This window comes from Euprymna scolopes, chromosome 19 (genome assembly GCF_053919585.1).
Source record: "Euprymna scolopes isolate OS-2025 chromosome 19, ASM5391958v1, whole genome shotgun sequence".
NCBI classification, from domain to species: domain Eukaryota; kingdom Metazoa; phylum Mollusca; class Cephalopoda; order Sepiida; family Sepiolidae; genus Euprymna; species Euprymna scolopes.
Genome location: NC_136500.1, coordinates 149,039,104 through 149,060,430, shown reverse-complemented (window position 1 = coordinate 149,060,430; position 21,327 = coordinate 149,039,104). Strand labels below are relative to the sequence as shown.

General features: G+C 36.4%; 1 protein-coding gene across 2 annotated transcripts in view; it reads left to right on the top strand.

Annotated features, from left to right (window-relative positions):
- The window catches only part of LOC145240050 (SET domain-containing protein 4-like), a 64,967-nt gene that overhangs the window by 30,085 nt on the left and 13,555 nt on the right, over positions 1–21,327 (top strand). For both annotated transcript variants that reach the window (XM_080103660.1, XM_080103661.1), the window contains exons 3-4: positions 13,670–13,796; positions 16,065–16,485. In XM_080103660.1, the coding sequence (XP_079959786.1) occupies positions 13,670–13,796; positions 16,065–16,485 (548 nt within the window). The remainder of the gene's footprint in view (positions 1–13,669; positions 13,797–16,064; positions 16,486–21,327) is intronic.

Genomic DNA, 21,327 nt, shown 5'->3' with positions numbered 1-21,327 from the left:
ATTTACCGAATTTCCATTACTAACGATTACTATATCGTCCAATTTCTACTGGACACTCTTTAACCCTTATCCTCGAGTGGCCTATTGGCCTTGATAAATGGTGATGCCTATGTAAAAAAAAAACATATCTTTCCTTTTTATTTTTATTTTAACTTGAATCATCTGACGATATGGATGGATAATTTTTATCCTGCTTATTGAAACAATTTGTAATAAACACTTGAGGTTGTAATAATAAAAAACATATTTCACTCAACTAATGTCTTGTGCTCTTTTATCCTTGTTTTTTTATAACATATACCTCCTAAAATATATATCAATAATATGTAGTGATAAATAATGATACACAGTGATTAATAGTAAGATTGTACATCCAAAAACAAAAATAGGTTTAAGACTCCTAAAATTCATACTAGAATTGCGGGTTATAGTCAGCTAACATACTTCCTAACTCCCAGCATGGATGCTACTGGAAACGGTGACAAGGCAAATCAGTTCCTTCACTTTTCTTGTTCTTCAGTATTTCTATTGTGAAACAATTTATTGAAATAAAATATAAGAAAAGGACATTTTTAAAAATATACAATAAAAATTAACAAAATTATGCAATAAAAATTAACAAGAATATACAATAAAAATTAAAAAATATACAATAAAAATTAACAAAAATATACAATAAAAATAACAAAATTATACAATAAAAATTAACAAGAATATACAATAAAAATTAACAAAAAATATACAATAAAAATTAACAAAATTATACAATAAAAATTAAAAAATATACAATAAAAATTAACAAAAATATACAATAAAAATAACAAAATTATACAATAAAAATTAACAAGAATATACAATAAAAATTAACAAAAAATATACAATAAAAATTAACAAAATTATACAATAAAAATTAACAAAATTATACAATAAAAATTAAAAAATATACAATAAAAATTAACAAAAATATACAATAAAAATAACAAAATTATACAATAAAAATTAACAAGAATATACAATAAAAATTAACAAAAAATATACAATAAAAATTAACAAAATTATACAATAAAAATTAACAAAATTATACAATAAAAATTAAAAAATATACAATAAAAATTAACAAAAATATACAATAAAAATAACAAAATTATACAATAAAAATTAACAAGAATATACAATAAAAATTAACAAAAAATATACAATAAAATTAACAAAAAATATACAATAAAAATTAACAAAAAATATACAATTAAAATTAACAAAATTATACAATAAAAATTAACAAAAATATACAATAAAAATGAAAAAATATACAATAAAAATTAACAAAATTATACAATAAAAATTAACAAAATTATACAATAAAAATTAACAAAATTATACAATAAAAATTAACAAAATTATACAATAAAAATTAACAAAATTATACAATAAAAATTAACAAAATTATACAGATTAAAAATAACAAAAATATACAGATGAAAAATTACACAATTATTCTTTATTTACACTTTTAATAACAAAATTTAAATAATAAAAGTTATTTTATTTTAAATTTTATAAGAAATGTTTATGAAATTATAAAAATGTTTTAAACTTTTTTATTTTAATTTATATAGTGAATATGTTTATGAAAGTATAAAAATAAAATTATTGAAATCAAAATAACAAAATTTCAAACGTCATAAAAAAATATATCCAATACATAATATTGCCAAAATAGTTTTAAAAGATTTTAAAGTATTTTCAATAATTCTTTTAAAAAGAAATAAACTAAATAATAATTTCAATAATTCTTTATTAAAATAAGACCGAAAAACACACTTTTCAATGATTATTAAATAAAAACAACGGTCAGAAAAAACGGAATACAAAAGAGTATATGCACAGCGGAGATATAGGTGTGAGATAAACAGGAAAGGAACTGATTTGCCTTCTCACCGCTTCTGGTAGCAGTCACGTTGGAAATTAGGAAGTATGTTAGCTGACTATAACCAAATTATCAGCAAGGACCCATGATGTAGCGCATAAAGTACTTGGTAAAATTCAGTTGTAAGTTACAGTTCAGTCCTCCGTGCAGCAGATACAAAAGAAAATACAATTGCCAATTACTTAGAACTTCTACATATGAGAGCGTGCTGCCCTCGTGAATTAAATAAAGGGTTCGATTTGAAATTTTGTGCAGATTTCTGAGTTCGATAACGTACACCTAAAGAAGATCGGAGGTTACGCTGATCAAAACATTGTAAAAACAACACTAAAGATAAAAACAGTCGTCTGAATAAACCTAATAATACGAACTCCTATTATAAAGTTTGTAGACGAACATGGACGTCCACAATGCAGACATACAAAACTTTTTTAATTGATTTGAAATTCAAAAATTGAAAACCGATAAATTTTTTTGTATTTTCTTTTTTTTGTGTGTTAATTAAAAAATTATTCCTGCTGTTAGTTTTGTGCATGTGCAAAATCAAACATTTACAGCTGAAAGTCCTTTGACTTTTAATCATATCCATCTGTAAGTAGCTTAGGCAGTAACAATGCTAAAGAAATAAATACAACTAAGGCTGGAACGCTAAACATTCTGGTTTCGATTCTAGCGGATGGTACCCAAGTCATGATTTTTTTATTACTATTGAAATAATTATATATTGGATGGTAATCAATAAAGGATTGGCTTTATGATAATAAGAAAAAGAAGCCAGGCGCACGGTTACCCCTCTTGGTGTGAGGGACCCATAGATCTTGTCAGGTCAGGAGAAGGAAAAATGATATTAAAACTGGTGGAAGGTGGCCTCCTCAGTCAGGGTCGACAACCTTCTAGAAATGAGGACTAAACAAATTCTCTCGTTTGCAAATCTAAATTGTTTAGGGAGTAGATAGACTCGACCTATCACCGGCTTTTACACTCCTTTGTCTATTAGCCAGGCGCAGAGGTACAATACCACGGATTCGAGTCACCCTGTGCTTGGCCTTGTGGCCTTGTTTCCTGACGAGAACATTAAATACCACTCCCCTATTTCCAATTTCTTTCTTTCTCTCACAAACTGAGCAAATTGGGTTTGCTTGCATACCACTTGTACTTACTCAGCTGGTCTGGGTCGGTCTTGTCTGAGAGGTTGAGGGTACCTAATTGACAGTTTGTCTGGCTGCTGTTTCCGACTGAGTATACGAGCCCTAATTATTTAGTAGCATTTAGAGCGGCTGCTCTATCATCAGTTGTATAATATCGGGATAGTTGTAGTACCATGTCACGCATGGAAAGGGACCCTGTTGCTATTTCTGGTGGGCTTTCACGAGGTCACAACTTTCTAGGCAGGACTCGGTTAAATGGACCATTCTGTGTATATACTTGGCGTCAAAACTGGCCCACTTTGCCCAACACTCTTCCTCTCACGCCAACCTGAAATTAAACAAAAACTTAATGAAATAACAACCCAAACAAATATCACAATCAAATCAGACAACCACCCAAACAAAACCAATTCACCTCCTCCCTTGAAGCTTGCATTCATAAATATCCGTGGGCTTGGAAGTAACCTAGATGATGTAGAGTTTTATCTCTTCGTAAACTTTCCGAATATTTTAACATTAAGTGAAACAAACTTACACTCTTCAATCCTCTCTAACTACTTTAACATGACAAGATACCTTCCTCTCTGCCATAAGAACTCTGGTAGATATATGCACGGACTTGGAATCTATATTTGTAGCACCCTCTCCTTAACTAGAGAGCAACATCTTGAATCGGATGACCAGTCTTTTATGTGCTTTCGACTAGTCTTTCATCATTGCATTAGTTACTAGTATTTCTCTACTGTGCTCGCTCAAGTGAGGATTGTACCGTAATCAATCATGTCTCTGATAGTATAGATGCAGCACTCTCCTTAAATAGTAACGCCCAAATACATGTTTTTGGTGACTTTAATGTCCATCATAAAAATTGGCTTCGTTTCTCAGGTTACACAGATGTAGCTGAATGCTCTGCTTATAGCTTCTCTATAGCCCATTCCCTCACACAGATAGTAATGTTCCCAACCTGCCTCCCAAATCATGAACACCAGCAGGCTTCACCTCTAGACCTATTCCTCACCACAGTACCCGAGGATTGTGTGATTAATGCCCACAGTCCACTTGAAAACGCAGACTACTTAGTAGTATCAGTGGACATCACATTTAAATCACATCCCCTAATCCCCAAGGTGAGGAGCCATTGCTCAAAACAAGATACTACAAAAGGGTTGACTGGGAAGCCATCAAAGAACACATCAGAGATAGCCCATGGACCAATATCTTCTCTCTTCCTGCTGAACAGTGTGTCAACAAGACAACTGAATGATGCAAAGTGGGAATTGAAGCACATGTTCCTACACGAAAGCATTATAGCAAGCGCCACTCACCCCCCATGGTGGTGCAGCTGCCAATGCACAAAGACAACATGCATTCCGCCAGTTCGTATGTCCTAGATCAAATACAAATAGGCAAAAACTTACAGATGCTAGAAATCATTGTAAGAGAAAAATAGCCACAGCCGAAAGAAGGCATGCTGAAATAACCAGGGAACGCATAGAATTGCAAAGATAAGAATTTGTGATTTCTGGAAAATCTATAATAGTGTAGTGAATAAAGGGCAATTAGTAATCCCCCACTATCCAACAAGGCTGCTTGTACAGCAACCAAGAAGGCGGAACTGTTTGCCCGGTGATTCACCTCCAACTCCAACTCCCAAATTTTCCTATGTGGAAAACACTTGATATGAAAATCATCCCTTATGTCTGCGATGTCAAAAAAAATTGGACACCTCCAAGGCATGTGGGTTTGACCTCATCCATACTGTACTAATTAAGAAATGCTCAGCTGAGCTAGCCTCTGTACTTTCCAAGCTCTGCAATAAATACCTTGCTGAATCTTGCTGGAGGATGGCCTCTGTTATACCACTATACAAGAATTCTGGTGAAAGGACTGACCCTCTCAATTAGTCTCCTCCCTCTCTTCGCTAAAATCTTTGAGACCTTAATCAAACACTAGTCCACCACTTCGCAAAAGCAAATCCTCTCTCTGGCAAACAGTATGGATTCAGGCAATTTTGTTCGATTGCATATATTTTAATAGTCATCTCTGAACGTATACACTATGCACCGGATAAGGCAGGCAAAGCCAGGGCTGTAGCCCTTGATATATCCAAGGCCTTTGACAAGGTCTGACACTAAGGACTACTAATAAAAATTAAATCGTATGGTATAACTGGACGTATACTAAATATAATTAGATCCTTCTTAGACAATAGGACCATGCAGGTTGTCATTGATCGACATACATCCAAACAGTATAACATTGATGCAGGAGTGCCTCAGGGGTCGATACTTGGGCCACTATTATTCCTCATATTCATTAACAACCTTTCTGATAATATTGTGTCCTAGATGGGTATATTTGCTAATCATACAACCCTCTATACATGCACAAGGGAAGAACGGATGTACACAACCTAAGATAATGGCAGAATTGTTAGAAAATGACCTCCAGACCATAATGGAATTGGGTCATAAATGAATGGTAACATTTAATGCTACTAAGTCTAAGCTGCTTTCCTTTAACAATTACAAGATGCCTCTCCAACTACTTATATCCATGACAAATAACACTCTATCTGAGAATTCTTCCTTCAAACTTCCCAGCTTAACATTTATGGGCCTTATGAACAGGAACAAAAACATTGAGGACATTGCAAAGGCTGCTGCAAAGAAGGTGGGTTCCCTCTATTGGGCTAGAAAACTACTCACATCCGAGAGTATCCTGTACTTCTACAAGGCTACCATTCGCCCATGCGTGGAGTATTGTTGCCACATCTGGGCTGGTGCATCTACCACTAGTCTCTCTCTTTCTCTCTTGGATAGGGTCCAAAAGAGTTTTCAATTTAATAGGTTCCACTTTTTCAACTAAGCTCCAACCTCTGTCCCATCACCGCAATGTTGCATCTTTGTGCCTGTTTTACAAATATTTTAATAGAATGTGCTCTGATGAACTCATTGCACTTGTGCCCCCTCGACGTACATATCCCCAACAAACCCACTTAACAACAAAATCACACCCCTTCACTGCTGAGGTCCCTAAATGCCAGAAAGCTTTCTACTCTAATAGTTTCTTTTCTCAAACAGCTAGACTTTGGAATTCCCTTCCTGCTACCTGCTTCCCTGGATGTACTGATATGCAGAAATTTAAATTTAACATAAACCAACAGCTTGTTAATCATTCCTAGGCAGGGTCCCAAATAGTAGCCCTTTACGTCCAACTGGCGATATGTCTTGTTAGGGGTGAACGTAAGTAATCAAATAAAAAAAATAAATATAATTTGCATATTTGAGTGAGGAAGTTTTCAGACCCGTGAATAATGCACGGCTCTTAAATTATCGACTTGGATTTCTTCAATACCTTGGCTAAAACATCTTTCTTGTTCAACAAGGATGATAAGATATATTAGCAAACATTCTATGTTTTCATATCTCTGCAAACTTTCATTTTGAAACGTAAAAAATCTAATAAATCAACACGTTTGAACTCGTTATTTTATCTGCTTTTTATCTAGCATTTTTATCGTTCTCACGCATTCAAGTATGAAGCTAAAAACAGTTTTCACTAAAATTGTCTCTGTATAATTGGCTCCTCTCAAAAATATTTCTACTAAATTGGAACGCCTAAAAAGGAGACCTCCAAGTGACTTTTACCAGGTTGCTGCATAAGTTCCCGCTGTTTCATAAAATTCTTTTGTTCTAAAACATGTTTTGATATTTAGCCAAGTGTTATATCTATAAAAGTGAAACTGTCTGTCTGTGTACATTTCCCTACGCAATAACTCTGCCAATTTTCAGTCTACAGACTCGAAATTTGATATATTGATTGATTTGGGAAAATCTTTGTAATCCGTTTTCGGCAGAAATTTGGCTGTTAAGGTATCAAAGTTCAACGACTTGACCTTTGAGAACTCTACCAAACTCCTCCAACAATTTTGGGTACAGACAATTGAAATTTTAGATATAGGTTCCTTGGACATGGATCTAACTTTATAACTTGATTTGAGCTCAAAACAATAAATGTTAAAAGGTCAAAGTTTTAAAAAATTTGACCTCCGCTGTCTCTACTAATTTCTGGTCTAAACATTTGAAATTTTACATAAAGGGTATTCAGAGATAGGGCCAGCTTTTTAATCGGTTTGGGTCCAAAATTTGAGCTATTAATATATAAATCTATGTATGCATGTTTGTATGTCTGCCTAAAACTTTCGACAGATGCGACAGATTTTTACAAGATTTTTTTTTTTTTTTTTTTTTACATAGGCATCACCACTTATCAAGGCCAAGAGGCCACTCAAGGATAAGGGTTAAAGAGTGTCCAGTAGACATTGGACAATATAGTAATCATTAGTAATGAAAATTTGGTAAATTTGATAACTTATATAGAACGGTTCATCAAGAACTTATTTACGTTAGACTTGAACACAACCATATTGTAGTCAGCAGGAAAACGGAAGACAATTCCACAAGCGTGCAGTTCTAAGAAAGAAGCTTTGTTCATGGAATCTACGTTTAGGTTTAGGCACAGATAAAGAGTGGGGGAAATTATTGATAGTGTGTACAGCTAGACGGGTGTTTCTTGTGAAAGTTTGGCGGGGGGGGACCATAGTATGAAGCTCAGTTGAACACCTTCCATGAAAATAACGATACATCAGAGACAAACTCGCAACATCTCTTCTGTGAGATAGAGGTTGCAAGGAAGAGAAAAGGATATCTCCTACGAGGCTACGAAGTCTATTTTGAACTCTATCAAGGCAGGACAAGTCCTTTCTAGCAGCTCCTGCCCAGATATGGCAACAATATTCCATCCTTGGACGTACCTGGCTCTTATATAGATAGAGAATAGCATCAGCAGTGAGATATTTACCGGATCGATAGAAAGATCCCACCATTTTTCCAGCGGCCTTGGCAACAGATTTGATGTACGTGTTCCATTTAAGATCAGGAGTAAAGGTCAAGCCCAGAAGCTTGTCAAAACTTGAGGCCTCCTGAAGACGAGAGCCATTCATTTCAATTGATGCCAGATGTGGATCAGAATGTTGATGATGTAAAGAGAGAAGCTTGGTTTTAGATGTATTAAAAGTAACCAGCCACTCCTTTCCCCATTGTACTACGTGCTCAAGATCAGAGGAGAGAGAATTGGAGAGAACTTGGTCGTTTACTGTCTTAGATGTGCTACCATAAATGGTAGTGTCGTCAGCATAAATGTCTACAAATGATGTAAGGATGTGATTTGGAAGATCATTAATGTAGATCAGGAAAAGAGTTGGGCCCAGGATTGACAGCATTAATACTGTGAGCTTCTGATTTTTGCCCTTCAACTACTACTCTTAAGAACCTATCAGAGAGAAATGATTTAATAATTGAGAACACATTTCCAGCTATACCATAGCTAGAGATCTTATGAAGTAAACCTTTATGCCATACCCTATCAAAGGCCTTAGATATATCAAGAGCAATTGCCCTAGAAAGGTGGCCTCGTTGATTTGCTAATCCTATGAGATATAACTGCAAGCACATCTGCTGTAGAACTAGCAGAACGAAAACCATATTGAGTGTCACTAAGAAGGTTATTTTTGTTGAGATGGTTGATTACTTCTGCATTTAACACAGATTCCAGCAACTTACTCATGACGCACAGGAGACTTATTGGCCTGTACTGAGAGGGAGATGAGCAATCACCTGAATTCTTAAATACAGGGCATACTGATGAGATTTTCCAGGGTAATGGGAAACTATTCTCCTTAAGACAACGTTTAAACAGTTTTGTAAGTATGGGCGCTAGTTCAGGTTGAAGTTTTTTGAGTACTATAATTGAAATACCGTCAGGGCCAGTTGCTTTACTGGAATCAAGGTTTTTGATTAGCTTGGCAACATCACGTACAGATATACGTATATCACATAGCGTGTTTTCTGATACAGGAGGAAATATTGGGGGTTGGCGGCCTTGGTCGCAAAGGGTAGAATTAGCTGCAAAGTTCTTGGCAAAGAGTTTGGCTTTGTCTGATGCTGACGAGATTACCTCAGGACCATTGATAATAGTTGGGATGGAGCACACGCTTCTGTTCAGGATTCTGTTTGCTATTTGCCAAAACTGGTGGGAACCAAGCCGCTGCTCAGCTACTTTGGACTTAACAGATTGAGCATACAACTCTCTTGCATTCTTTATTACTTTCTTACAATGGTTGCTGGCAGTCCTGAAAGCGGCTTTAGTTTCCATACATCTATTATGTTGGAAGCAGTGGAAAAAGTGATTTCTGTGCGCAATGGCAGCAGCACATTCTGGAGAGAACCATGGCTGGCTGTTAGGTTTTTGCTGAAATTTTTTCGAGGGTATGAAACGGTCAATACCTACAATTAACCATTCTGTCAGGTCTAATACTATAGAGGACACATCCTTTTTAAACATGGAATGCAGAGGTAGATCAGATATAAATGTACGGAAGCTATCCCAGTCAGCCTTAGAGTATCGATATACTGTACGATGGAGAGGTACGTCTGGGGACATATTACATTTCATTTTTATCTTAATTGATACAACAGAGTGGTCGGAAGATCCAAAAGGCGACAGAACAGAAACTGAACATAGTTCAGGGCAAGTTGTGAGAAAAAGGTCTAGTAGGCTCGCATACTGGCCATCATTGTCGGGCACACGGGTGGGTTCCTGAACAATCTGAGTGAGGTCATAGGCAATGGAGAAATCATAACAGAACCTTCCCTCATCATCGGTCTTGTTAGAGTGGGTCAACCATTCGACGTTGTGAACATTGAAGTCACCACATACGTGAATGTTAGCTTAAGGATAAGCAGATAAGACTTGGTCAATTTTCTTAGATATGCTTTGAAAGATAGTAACTCCGCTGTTATGGGGGCGATAGAGAGTAAATATAAATGCCGTAGTGTGAGCTAAAGCAACCCGGAAGCACATATAGGGTAAGTTAGGATCTTCCCGGGAGATGTCCCTACCACATGGAAAGTTATCCCTAATATAGGCACATATTCCATGCCCATGGCGATCTTGGGGGTCAGATTTAGAAGTTAAGTTAGAGTATCCTTTAATTGCGAACTCTTCTAGGGAAATAGCCTGTCCAATGCCAGTTTCACTTAAAAATAAAAGGTCTGGTTTAGTCTCCTGTAATTGGGTTTCAACCTCTGGAAGGTTAGAACGTAGACCCCTGATGTTGGAGAAGGAGACATGGTAGTAGGGGTCTACGTTGGAAGTTGGAGAATCGGGTTTAATTGTGTATTTTTTCTTGAAACTTGTCATGATGAAATTTTGGAATTTGTGGACTAGGTTGTCAGATTTACTTAGTATCATTTTGAAACTCAACCCTTCAGACGACAAATACCGAAAAATTGGCTAAAAACATTGATTTCTTCACCCTCAACTGGGCACTTTGCTACAGGGAGGAGTCGCCGATATTTTCGAAAGTCATCCCTCTTTTCGATTGTCTAGCCTTAATTTAAACCTATGTCACTTCCGGTTTGACGGTGGACGTAACAGCAAAGACGTCAGGTTTTTTTCCCGTTCTGTTCCTCCTTTGCGATACAGGTTCGAGCCTGCCTTCCTACTACCTTTTTTTATTTATTTTTTTTTTTTTGCTCAACACACACCTCCAAACAGCCGGGCAACACCTGGCACCCATGCTAGTATCATTAGAAAGCACGTATTCTGTTCTACAAGATAATGGTCATCATTTTTGCTCATAATTTTTTCTCAGTTTTCAGAACCATGGAATAGATTGTCAAGTAGATAAAAAATTACATTTTCCACACCTCCTTCTTTTCGCCTTTAATCGAGGTAAAAAAGCGAGTGAAGCGACCAAGGATATTTGTGTCGTATATGGAGAAAACGCTATAGCTGAGAAAACTGTTTGAGATTAGTTTACCAGATTCAAATACAGTAATTTTTACCTCAATGATGCACCTCGTTCCGGAAGACCAATCAAGATAGATGAAGACCAACTCAGGGTTCTTTTGAAGGAAGATGACGATCAGACATGCAGAGAATTGGTTGAAAAGATGAATATGTGATTTTTCGACAATTTCACGCCATCTTCAGTCGATGGGATTCACACAAAATATTGGAGCTTTAGTCCCACACAAACTTATTTTTGCTGTGAAAATTCTTTGATTTTCTTTAAAAAAAAACAAAAAAAAACGGCGGAAATTTATGCAACAACCTGATAAAATTTGGCAAAATAATTTTCGCTCGTTTCAACTTTTAAAATTTCCTTTGAACTATTGACGTCACAGATACTTTATTTTTTATGTTTTGTACGTTCATAATCCTATCATCACTGACCTTTTTTTTTTCATCTCAAACAAGGCATATTGTCACTTGGAATGTAAGTGACTACTATTTGGGATCGTGTCTACCAGGGGACTGTGGGGAGTGGAGTAATGAGATATCTGTTTACATTACATTTAAACTTGTGCATGTCAGTACAATCAGAGAAGCAGAAAACAGGGAGAGAATTCCAAAGTCTAACAATCTAAGGAAAGAAACTATTAGGATAGAAGGCTTTCCAGCATCTTAACAGTGAAGGGGTCAGATTTTGCTGCTTGTCGGGTTGGTCAGGAATATGCACATTGAGTGGGCACAAGTGTTACGAGTTCATCAGAGCACATTCCATTAAAGAACATGTAAAATTGGCTCCAGAATGCAACATTGCAGTGATGAGACAGAGGTTAGAGCTTGGCTGATAGTGTGGGATTAACTATTAGATGGAGACTCATTTTTGGAAGCTGTCTACGAGAGAATAGGCATGCATTCCGAAGCGATGACGAAAAAAGATGATCCAGGTCATGTGTAACTGTAAAAGTCTGCGATACTAAAATTTCTGCATCTGGTGGCGCCTATCCATTATATCTGTACATCGAGTTTACAATCCAATCTCCAGCAATTTTGCATCAACATCTTTCGGCAAGTTACATAAACAGCCAGAAGAGTCCAAAGCAAAGACGGGGAAACAATTAATCCAAAACACAACATACTCCCCTCTCCCATGGTTAGAATCGCTTTCTGTTTAGTCATTCTTTACATGAGGGAAGAAGGGTTTTCACGTTGACATAATGTGTTGAAAATTATTTTCTGTTTAATCTGAGCAGAAGCTACTTGCCACGCCCTATCCTTTTTTTTTTATACAGTGGTCACCACTTATCAAGGCCCGGAAGCCACTCCGGGATAAGGGTTATTGCAAGTACATCACGTTAGTGTGGAGATTTGATGAAGTGTTTACTTAAGGGGGCGGTTCATTAAGAATTTGTTAACGTTGAACTTGAAGACATCCAAGTTGTAGTCAGGTGGGAAGCAGGCAGACGGAACAGAGTTCCACAGTCGTGCAGTTCTAAGAAAGAAGCTTTGTTCATGGAATCCGCGTTTTGATTTAGGCACAGATAAAGAGTGGGGGAAATTTTTCACAGTGGATTCAGCTAGACGGGTGTTTTTCGTGAAAGATTGGCGAGGGGGGACCAGAAATTGGAGTTCATACGAGCACCTGCCATGGAAATAACGATAAAACAAGGATAGGCTCGCAACGTCTCTTCTGTGGGAGAGAGGTTGCAGGGTAGAGAAAAGGGCATCCCCCACTAAGCCACGAAGTCTATTTTGTACTCCTGTCTTGATAGAGTTCAAAACTTATTAGGGGATGCCCTTTTCTTCCCTGCAACCTCTTTCCCACAGAAGAGACGTTGTGAGCCTTTCTCTGCTCTATCATTATTTTCATGGCATGTACTTGTCTGAGCTCCAATCTATTGTCCCTCTTTACCAAACATTCACCAAAAAAAACACTCAACTAGCTACAACCACTATCAAAAATTTTCCACACTTTCTATCTGTGCCTAAATATAAACGAAGATTCCATGAACAAAGCTTCTTTCCTAGAACTGCTCGCCTGCGGAACACTGTTCTACTGGTCTGCTTTCTGGCTGACTACAATATGGTCATTTCAAGTTTTTATTGAATCGACCCCTTAAATAATCCAAATTCTACCCTGTCTACATCATTAACGATTGCTGCACGACCATCTTGCATTCATGAATCATTATCCTTGCGTGATAATTTCCTTGTAAAAAAAAAAACTTTTTCGTCCCCTGACAAAAGGAGAGTGGACCTGTAAATTCTCGCTTATCCTTTTGTCTGTCTGCACTTTTCTCAATAACTATGCCTTGGAAATTTTTTAAATTTTGCACAAACGTTAAACATGATATTAGTAAAAAAGTAACAGGACGGATTTTCCGGGAAAACTCCGGTTGCCCCCCCCCCCATATAATTTTGTTTGTCTATACTTCACGATAACTCTTGGGTGTGCCCCAGGGCTCTTTTAGGGCTACTAAAAATACTCCATTTTTGGGACTATTTTACCATCGGAAGATGCTTATGCAAAGTTGTCAGAGATTCGGTTGTAAACTGGATAAATATTATTAAATTTGTTTGTCGACAAAAGAAATTTTTTAGCGATGTTTTTTTTTAACAAGAATAAAAAATGAATTAGAAGAAAATCTGATGGAAAATTTGAAAAAATTATTTGCTGACTTTTTTTTTCCCCCCTCATTTTAATGGTTTTTCTGTTTCTATCTTGTTTCATATTCTCTAGAGACTGGGCGTGGCCTGATGACCCGGAAGCAGCTGAAACCTGGTGATCACATCCTCTCTGTCTCTGACAAACTCATCATTACTTCGGACACTGTTCTTGCCAGCGACATCGGACATTGGATTAAAAAGTAAAGTAGTACAACCTAACAATACAAAAATCTGAAAGTTTGTATTTGTATGATTACAAATCTGACACAACTCTTCTGTCAGTTTTCAATGGAGAGATGGTGAGGGAACAACGAGATGGTCCAAAAATATTTGTAAATGACAAATCCTTAAAAGATGCTGGATTCTTGCATCCTTTCGCCACATCACTAGCCAGCAGAGTGTAGCACCAGTCAACATTATTAAATTGTTTTTATTTTTGTATGCTTGCTGCATACCCCCCCCCAAAAAAAAAGTATTTCCTGTTTTTCTTTATTGAAAACACAACGAATTTAGTTCCTCAAAACTTACAGACTCAGACTCTCTCTCTCTCTCTCTCTCTCTCTCTCTCTCTCTCTCTCTCAACAACTAAATGGATGTCTTTTTTTTTCTCCTTCGTTTTACAGGTTTGAGCCTGTCTTCGTCCCTACTACTTTCACCTCTCTCCACCCAGGCTGCCTACGGTGTCTAATTTTGTAATATTTTTACCCTCGCTGCTATTTTTTTTTTTTTTTTTTTTTTTTTTTATGGCTGGGGTTTACTCAATATCCTTACTACACCACCTCTTGAGAGGAAGGTTGTGGGCATCCATTCCAAAAGCCGTTCATAACATGAGGAGGTTTGGGGTTGGGGGCAGCAACAACAACGACCGTGCTTTATTTTATGGGGTGAGGGGGGGGCACGCTTTCACGAAGCAATGCTGATTAGCTAGTTTTATATAATGATAACTTTCATTCATTTTAAAAATTCATTCATTTTAAAAATTCATTCATTTTAAAAATTCATTCATTTTAAAAATTCATTCATTTTAAAAATTCATTCATTTTATTTTAATAAATGTCCACATAATGTTTTGTTTTATTATCGTATTACTTTGGTTTTTATGTATTTCGTTAAACTGGCCTAAAAATTTCAATTTTCAGAAAATAATTACCTCCCCTGTTACTTTCTTCAAACTATTGTTTATTTTTTTTGTAATTAAGTAGACACTATTGGTTTTACTTGAAATGTGTAGACAATGTATGATGAACCGGTCGCTGTCGTGTCCAATGCACAAATGACACTGCGCCTGCGTAATGGAACGGGAAATCCAGTTGGTACTAATTTGCGTGAGTTGGCGCCCCCGCGGTGATAAAAGACGTCAAACTTTTGTGTGTGGGTGGCATTCTTTCATTTGCTTGGTGAAAGAGATTTTGTGCTGTTCGTCTCAGTTACGCGAATCGAGGACAGGAAGAAAGGGACAGCAAGAACGGCAAATAGAACATACTGATTCAAGCTATCTCGGCATTATGACTGAAGGAAGGTTCAACCTAAAATTAGTACCGGAATATGAAGGCACAACATCTATTGTAGACTGGTTAGATAGAGTGGACCTTATCTGCAAGCTCTCAGGAGTTGACAGTCGATCAGTCATCTCCTTGTGACTAGCTGGGGGAGCTTTCGACGTCTACTAACAGTTGTCAGATGCAGAGAAGAATAATTTAACACAGGTGAAAGATGCACTGTGCAGGGCCTTTGCGCTTGACCCATGTGAGGCATACAAGCAGTTTGCAAGAGGCACCTTACACTCGAACGAATCGGTAGATGAGATTTTAGATGACACTGCATGTATTACACTGCCTGGCCGACAACCAACCAAAAATGGAGACCTCTCTGAAAACTGACCAGATGCCATTCTACTTGGCAGAGCAGATGAGACTTCAGATGATATTGAGGGTATGACACTGCCTGGCCCACAGACAACACAGAATGGAGAGACCCCAGAACCACCCTTGCGGTGAAGTACACGCCAAAGATTACCAGCGCGACCTTGCACCTGCGTGATGGAATGGGAAATCCAGTTGGTACTAATTTGCATGAGTTGGCACATGTTGGTAAAAATTATTGTTGAGTTATCTCCCTTTATTTTTATTTTTTTTTGTTTGTTTGTTTTTTTTTTTTTTTGAGATTTTTAAAAAATATCAGACAGTAGTTGCTTATAAAATTTGATCTTATTTAAAAATAAAACTACTTGATCAATTCATGTGATTTTTGGAATATAATATTTTCGGGTTATCATGCATATGAACATCATACAGATTTTTCTTTATTTTTTATTTTTGTTTTTTTAGATATTGGGTGAATTGTGTACTAGAATGTTTTATTTGTTGAATTACATTTCAACTTTAAATGAAGATGATTTTTCCATTTCTCACACGTGCCTTCCTCATTGATAAGCGTTTAATCTCTTTTCTTCTTGCTCGTCTTCCCAGATGTGAGCCTCCATTAAGTGCACACCAAGCGTTGGCTGTTTTCCTGCTAAGTGAACGAACGAAAGGACGGCACTCGTTCTGGTATCCTTATCTCCATCTCCTGCCCGACACATTTGATACACCTGCCTTTTGGTCAGCGCACATCCTAAACAACCTTCCACCCGCTGCCCTGGCTTATGCCCGTACCAGTCTGGAAAACGTGCGCGCTGCTCATGTGCATGTATGCACCTGGTGCAACTTAGTCTGTCCCCACCTGGCCCCACAACTCGTGTCAGAAAAGAATTTCTTTTGGGCATGGTATGCTGTCAATTCACGCTGCGTCTACATGGAAGTCCCTTCTTCGGCTTTTATCCAAGAAAGAAATAAGAATTACGCCCTCGTTCCGTTCCTTGATCTTTTGAACCATTCATCAGATGCGAAGGCAAGTTTCCCATTTTTTTTTCTTTCTTTCTTTTTTTTTTCTCGTTGACTCCACGTGAACGCAATTGCATCAACGATTTTGGATTTGATGTTTCATTCTGAGACAGTTTCCTCCCCCAAATGGTAGGAAGTAAAAAAAAAACACATACGACAAAAAAAAGGAGGAAAAACGTTTATCAGTAGTACGATAGATAGAAAATTGTTCATCAAGGCACACAAAAGAAAGTTAAAATAGGATTGTTAATCAAGGTGTGGCAGTGATTGGAAACAAAGGATCATTGAATATATTTTTGAGTTAGTTTTATGTGTGGCGGTGAGCTTGCGACATTTGGGGACAGTTGCGAATTGGGTTTGTGATGGTTGACAACAATTATAGTTGAGGACAGTGGCCAGTCTGGCACAGTGGAATGCAGATTGCGACTTGGACAAAATCGAGAGATCTTTAGGAGGTAGAGATGAGGAAATTAATTGATCTACCAACTGACAAACACAGCATCGACAATAGATGTAAATGTGGACCTTAGTGTGTAGAGATTTGGTGATGTTGCACACGCACGCATGCACATCTATATTGCAATTGATATTTGTAAAATGCGTTAGAGTTTGTGTTTTTTGTGTTTTATTTTAGGAAAAAAAAATTGATGTGCACCCAAGATTGGGACCACAGAAGGAAAACCCAAAACACAGATTAGGTGTAAGAAAGATAGATTAACTAAAGGTTAGAAGGATAGAATAACGGTTAAGCCGAGCTTACTATCTGGTGGTGTTCGATATGAGGAGTCGTATACACGATGCACACGACTAGTACTCCTGCTGATCAGTGAAACAACAGAGAGGTGATCAGTAGTTTGGAAATTGAATGAAATTTGATTATTTAAGGGGATGGCTCAGCAAGAATTTGTTTGCATTGGACTTGAAGAAACCCATATGTCATAGCCAGCTGGAAAGCAGGCCAGTGGGGCAGGATTCCACAGGCGGACAGTTCTAGAGAAGAAGCTTTGTTCATGGGAATCAAGATTAATCGATGGTGTCACACACACATCCAGAGTGCAACTAATATTTGTAAAGTGTGTTAGAGTTTGTGGGGGTTTTTTTTGTGTGTTTTATTTTAATTTTATCTTTATGAATCCATGCATGCCTCTTCGACAGCTGCTAATGTGAGAGATGGCGACACAGCCAGAATAAGAACAGAGAAAGAAAACCATGGAAACGGTGTTGGGGTTGGCAATTCAACTATGTCTGTCCAACTAGTCATGATTAACAAAATAAGATTAACAACAGTCAATGGTTGGACGTGGAACCTTTTATAGGATCTGCCAGAAAGGGTTGCTAACAATTAAATTTATTTTGATGATTCAACGGGAACTGGTGTCTTAATGTGACTATGCCGCATATTGTGGTATAAGGAAAAAAAAAATTTTTTAACTGGAAAATTTGTAATCAAATTCGTTGCTAAGGTTTCTGTAAAAATGGTTGCATCATTCTGTCGCTCCAGAAAGTACCTGATTCCCGATGCAATAATCTACCTTTATTAATTTTAATTTACAATACAGAATGGAATCGCAATGCGTCAAAGTAAATTGACTGTGAAGATGCTGGAAAGCCATTTTTCAGATGATGGGTTGCTATTGACAATGTAAAAACCCAAAGCATGCGTTAATAGGACGATGTCAGATGACCAAAAAAAAGCAGTAATTGAATCAGAAAACAATAAGAACAAATCGTGAACTAATGAAGTGTCACTTTGCAAAGTAATATGCAAATTAGCTCACATTAGGACATCACTCACATAAACTTGATCAATAAATTAGAAAGATATTGGTCTTCTATTTTGTCGAGAAAATTGCAATAAGTGCAAAATGTCCATATCTGCGTGTCTTTTAGCTTCGGCTGCTGAATGATAGAAGAAACCAAAATGGCGACGATTTTGTCTTCAATGGTCGTGCAAACTAACGCTGGAATCTTGCCAAATAGACAATCTTGCGTTGTATTTCGCCAATTAGATGATCTTGGGCTGAAAACGTAAGAGTTTGTTTTTGGGGAAGGCAAGCTGTATACACGTGTTACAGTGAAGTGTTGTTGGAAGCTGAGGGAACACAGTGAAGTTAAGAGGTAGTGCGAATTACGTCGTTAGTGAAACGAGGGTTAATATCAATTTCTATCATTTTCATCTTTTGAATATGAATTTGGCATTTGAATCTTACTGTCAGTGCAATAAAGGATCCAACTTTATAAATGATGCATTAAAAATATTCTTCTTTCACTTCTGATCGCATATTTTTACTCGCTTGATTGGATGATATCACAGTGAACGAATGTATACTATACTGACCTTAAAAGGAGGAGGCAATCACTGGGAGGATGCTATGATGACAAATGAACACTACTTTCTCCCCTTTACCCACAAAAGAGGAAGTTAATACCTAGGAGGATGCTCTCATGTCAGCAGAACTGATAGTATACTTCCCCTCCCCATAAAAGGAGAATGTAATCCTGGGAGGACAGTATTATAAGAAATGAACACATACTATAATGCCCCTGAAAAAGGAGGTGAAGCCTGGGAGAATTTCTACCCTTTCAAAAAAGGAGGTGGTAATGTCTGGCAGGCTGGTATAATGATGAACAAACATGTACTACACTTTCTCCTAAAAGAGGAGATAATGCTTGGGAGAGTAGTATCATGGTATCATAACAGATAAATCACCACCTCATCCAAAATCGGAGGTAATAACTGGGAGAATTCCCCTCTGCTCTCTAAAAAGAGACGATCGTTAGCTTCACATCCTTGCTGCACCAGTTGAGACAGCATTCTCAAAAGAACACATCTCTGGCCGTTGTATGTCGAACCCTTCACACGGCAAATACGATTATGAAATGTTTATGCACTTTCAAACCACTGTAGTCAGGCACACTTGCATCTTGAAAACTGAACTCACACGTCACATTCATCGTCTCAAAAGATGAACAATCGTTTATTATCACAAATATTTCACGACAGAAAGTTTTTCTACTTCTTTCTAAGTTTAGATGTGAATTTTCTTGTATTTTAATTTTGTGGGGAAAGTAACTTGGTATTATAAAGTGTTTTTTTTTTTTTTTATAGAATGAAGTGGGTTTTTTTTGGGGGGGGGGTTACCTCGGAGTCACCACTTATCAAGGCCTGAAGGCTACTAGAGGATTAGAGTTAATGAATGTAAGGTGGTTGTGTAGTAATCATTAATTATGTAAATTAGGTAGAATTTGATTATTTAAGGGGACAGTTCAACAAGAACTTGCTTTTGCAATATGCATGAAAAAATTTAAATGACTTAAAATATTTCAATATTGGTATATATAGAAAGAGCTTGATAAGCTAAGAAAGAATCTTTTTAAATTTTTTAAATCCAATTAAAATCAAGTAAGTTATGACTATTTTTATGCCCTGCGTGTTTGGATATTTTCCCCTCTTTAAGACCATATGCGTTTTGTCACATTTTTTGCACTACTTTTTCAGTAAAAATGCTATATCTTTGTTAAAACACAATGAAATTTGTTATGTAAGTGTATTTCTGTGCAAGGAACCAGAATATGCTACTGAAAATCTCCGGAAATTAATGGTTTCCAACTAATCTGCAGTAAATGCACATAAATATCTTTAAAATTCTTTAAAAATGCCATGTATCCAATTAAAAAAAAAAAGAAGTTAAAAAACTCAAAGCTGAATTGTAATGTATTTTATGTACAGAAAACTGAAATCGAAATCTAGGACTGTTTAAAAATGAATATATTGCAACATTTCTTTGGTATTATTGTAGATTAATACCTTCCGTTAACCCTCCCCATCTGACCACCTCTCCAAAATATGTGATTTTACCTTTATGGACAATTACGTGAGAACACTTTGAAAAACTTTAATGAAAGTTATTTTGGAATTTAATGTAAAATAATTTCCCATCTTGAACCATTCCAGTGTTTTAGGACAGTTAACCCAATTTTTTTTTTTTTTTCCTATGATAAATAAATCCTGGGAGGTTTTTTTTTTTCTAAAAGGCGATTATGTGTGGTTTTAAGAGGGTCTTTATGCAATTATGAGAGGGTGGCGAGGTTGCCACTCTGACTTTGGGTTAATGATAGGGCTAAGGAAAATTATGTGTGAACATCCTGAAGACTTAATAGAAACAAAACAAAAACAATTTTAGAATTTAGAGTGGGGGTTGGTTTCAAATAAATGTAAAATAATTCACCATTTCGAGACTATGCTAGCGTTTTAGAACAGTTGACCAATTTATCTTTTTAGTGGAGATTAATCGTGCACTTGTCTTTAAGGAAAATTCTTCTTTTTGACGCTTATATGTAGTTTACTGAGGAATTTTGTTGGCAAGGAGCTCTGCCACTCGGACTTAGCATTATTGTTAGGGCTAAGGTTTTAGGAGGAGACTTGCTACTACCTAGGGTTAGATGTAAGATTAAGCAAGTGTTTTTTTTTGTTTTGTTAAGAGAGTGTTTGACACCCATTGTGAAACTTTACAAGAATTACGACAAACAGACAAAAATGTTATTTAAAACAAGTGACGTCATTAACAGAAAACGTGACGTTTGGAAAAGTATTGAGTATTTTTTTTTTGTTCCGCTTATTTAAATATTACAAAAAAATAAATAAAAACGATACTTCTACAGTTTATTGTCGAAAATGGAAACGCCATTTTTTTCAGGCACCTGTCATTAGAATCAGAGGAAGAAATTTTAAATTATGGGCGAAGTAGGAAATAAATAACAAAAAAAAAATAAATATTAATTACTTCCGGAAAGAACTATGAAAAAAAAAGGTAAAGAAAGTGAAAGAGAACATATATCCGTAATTTTT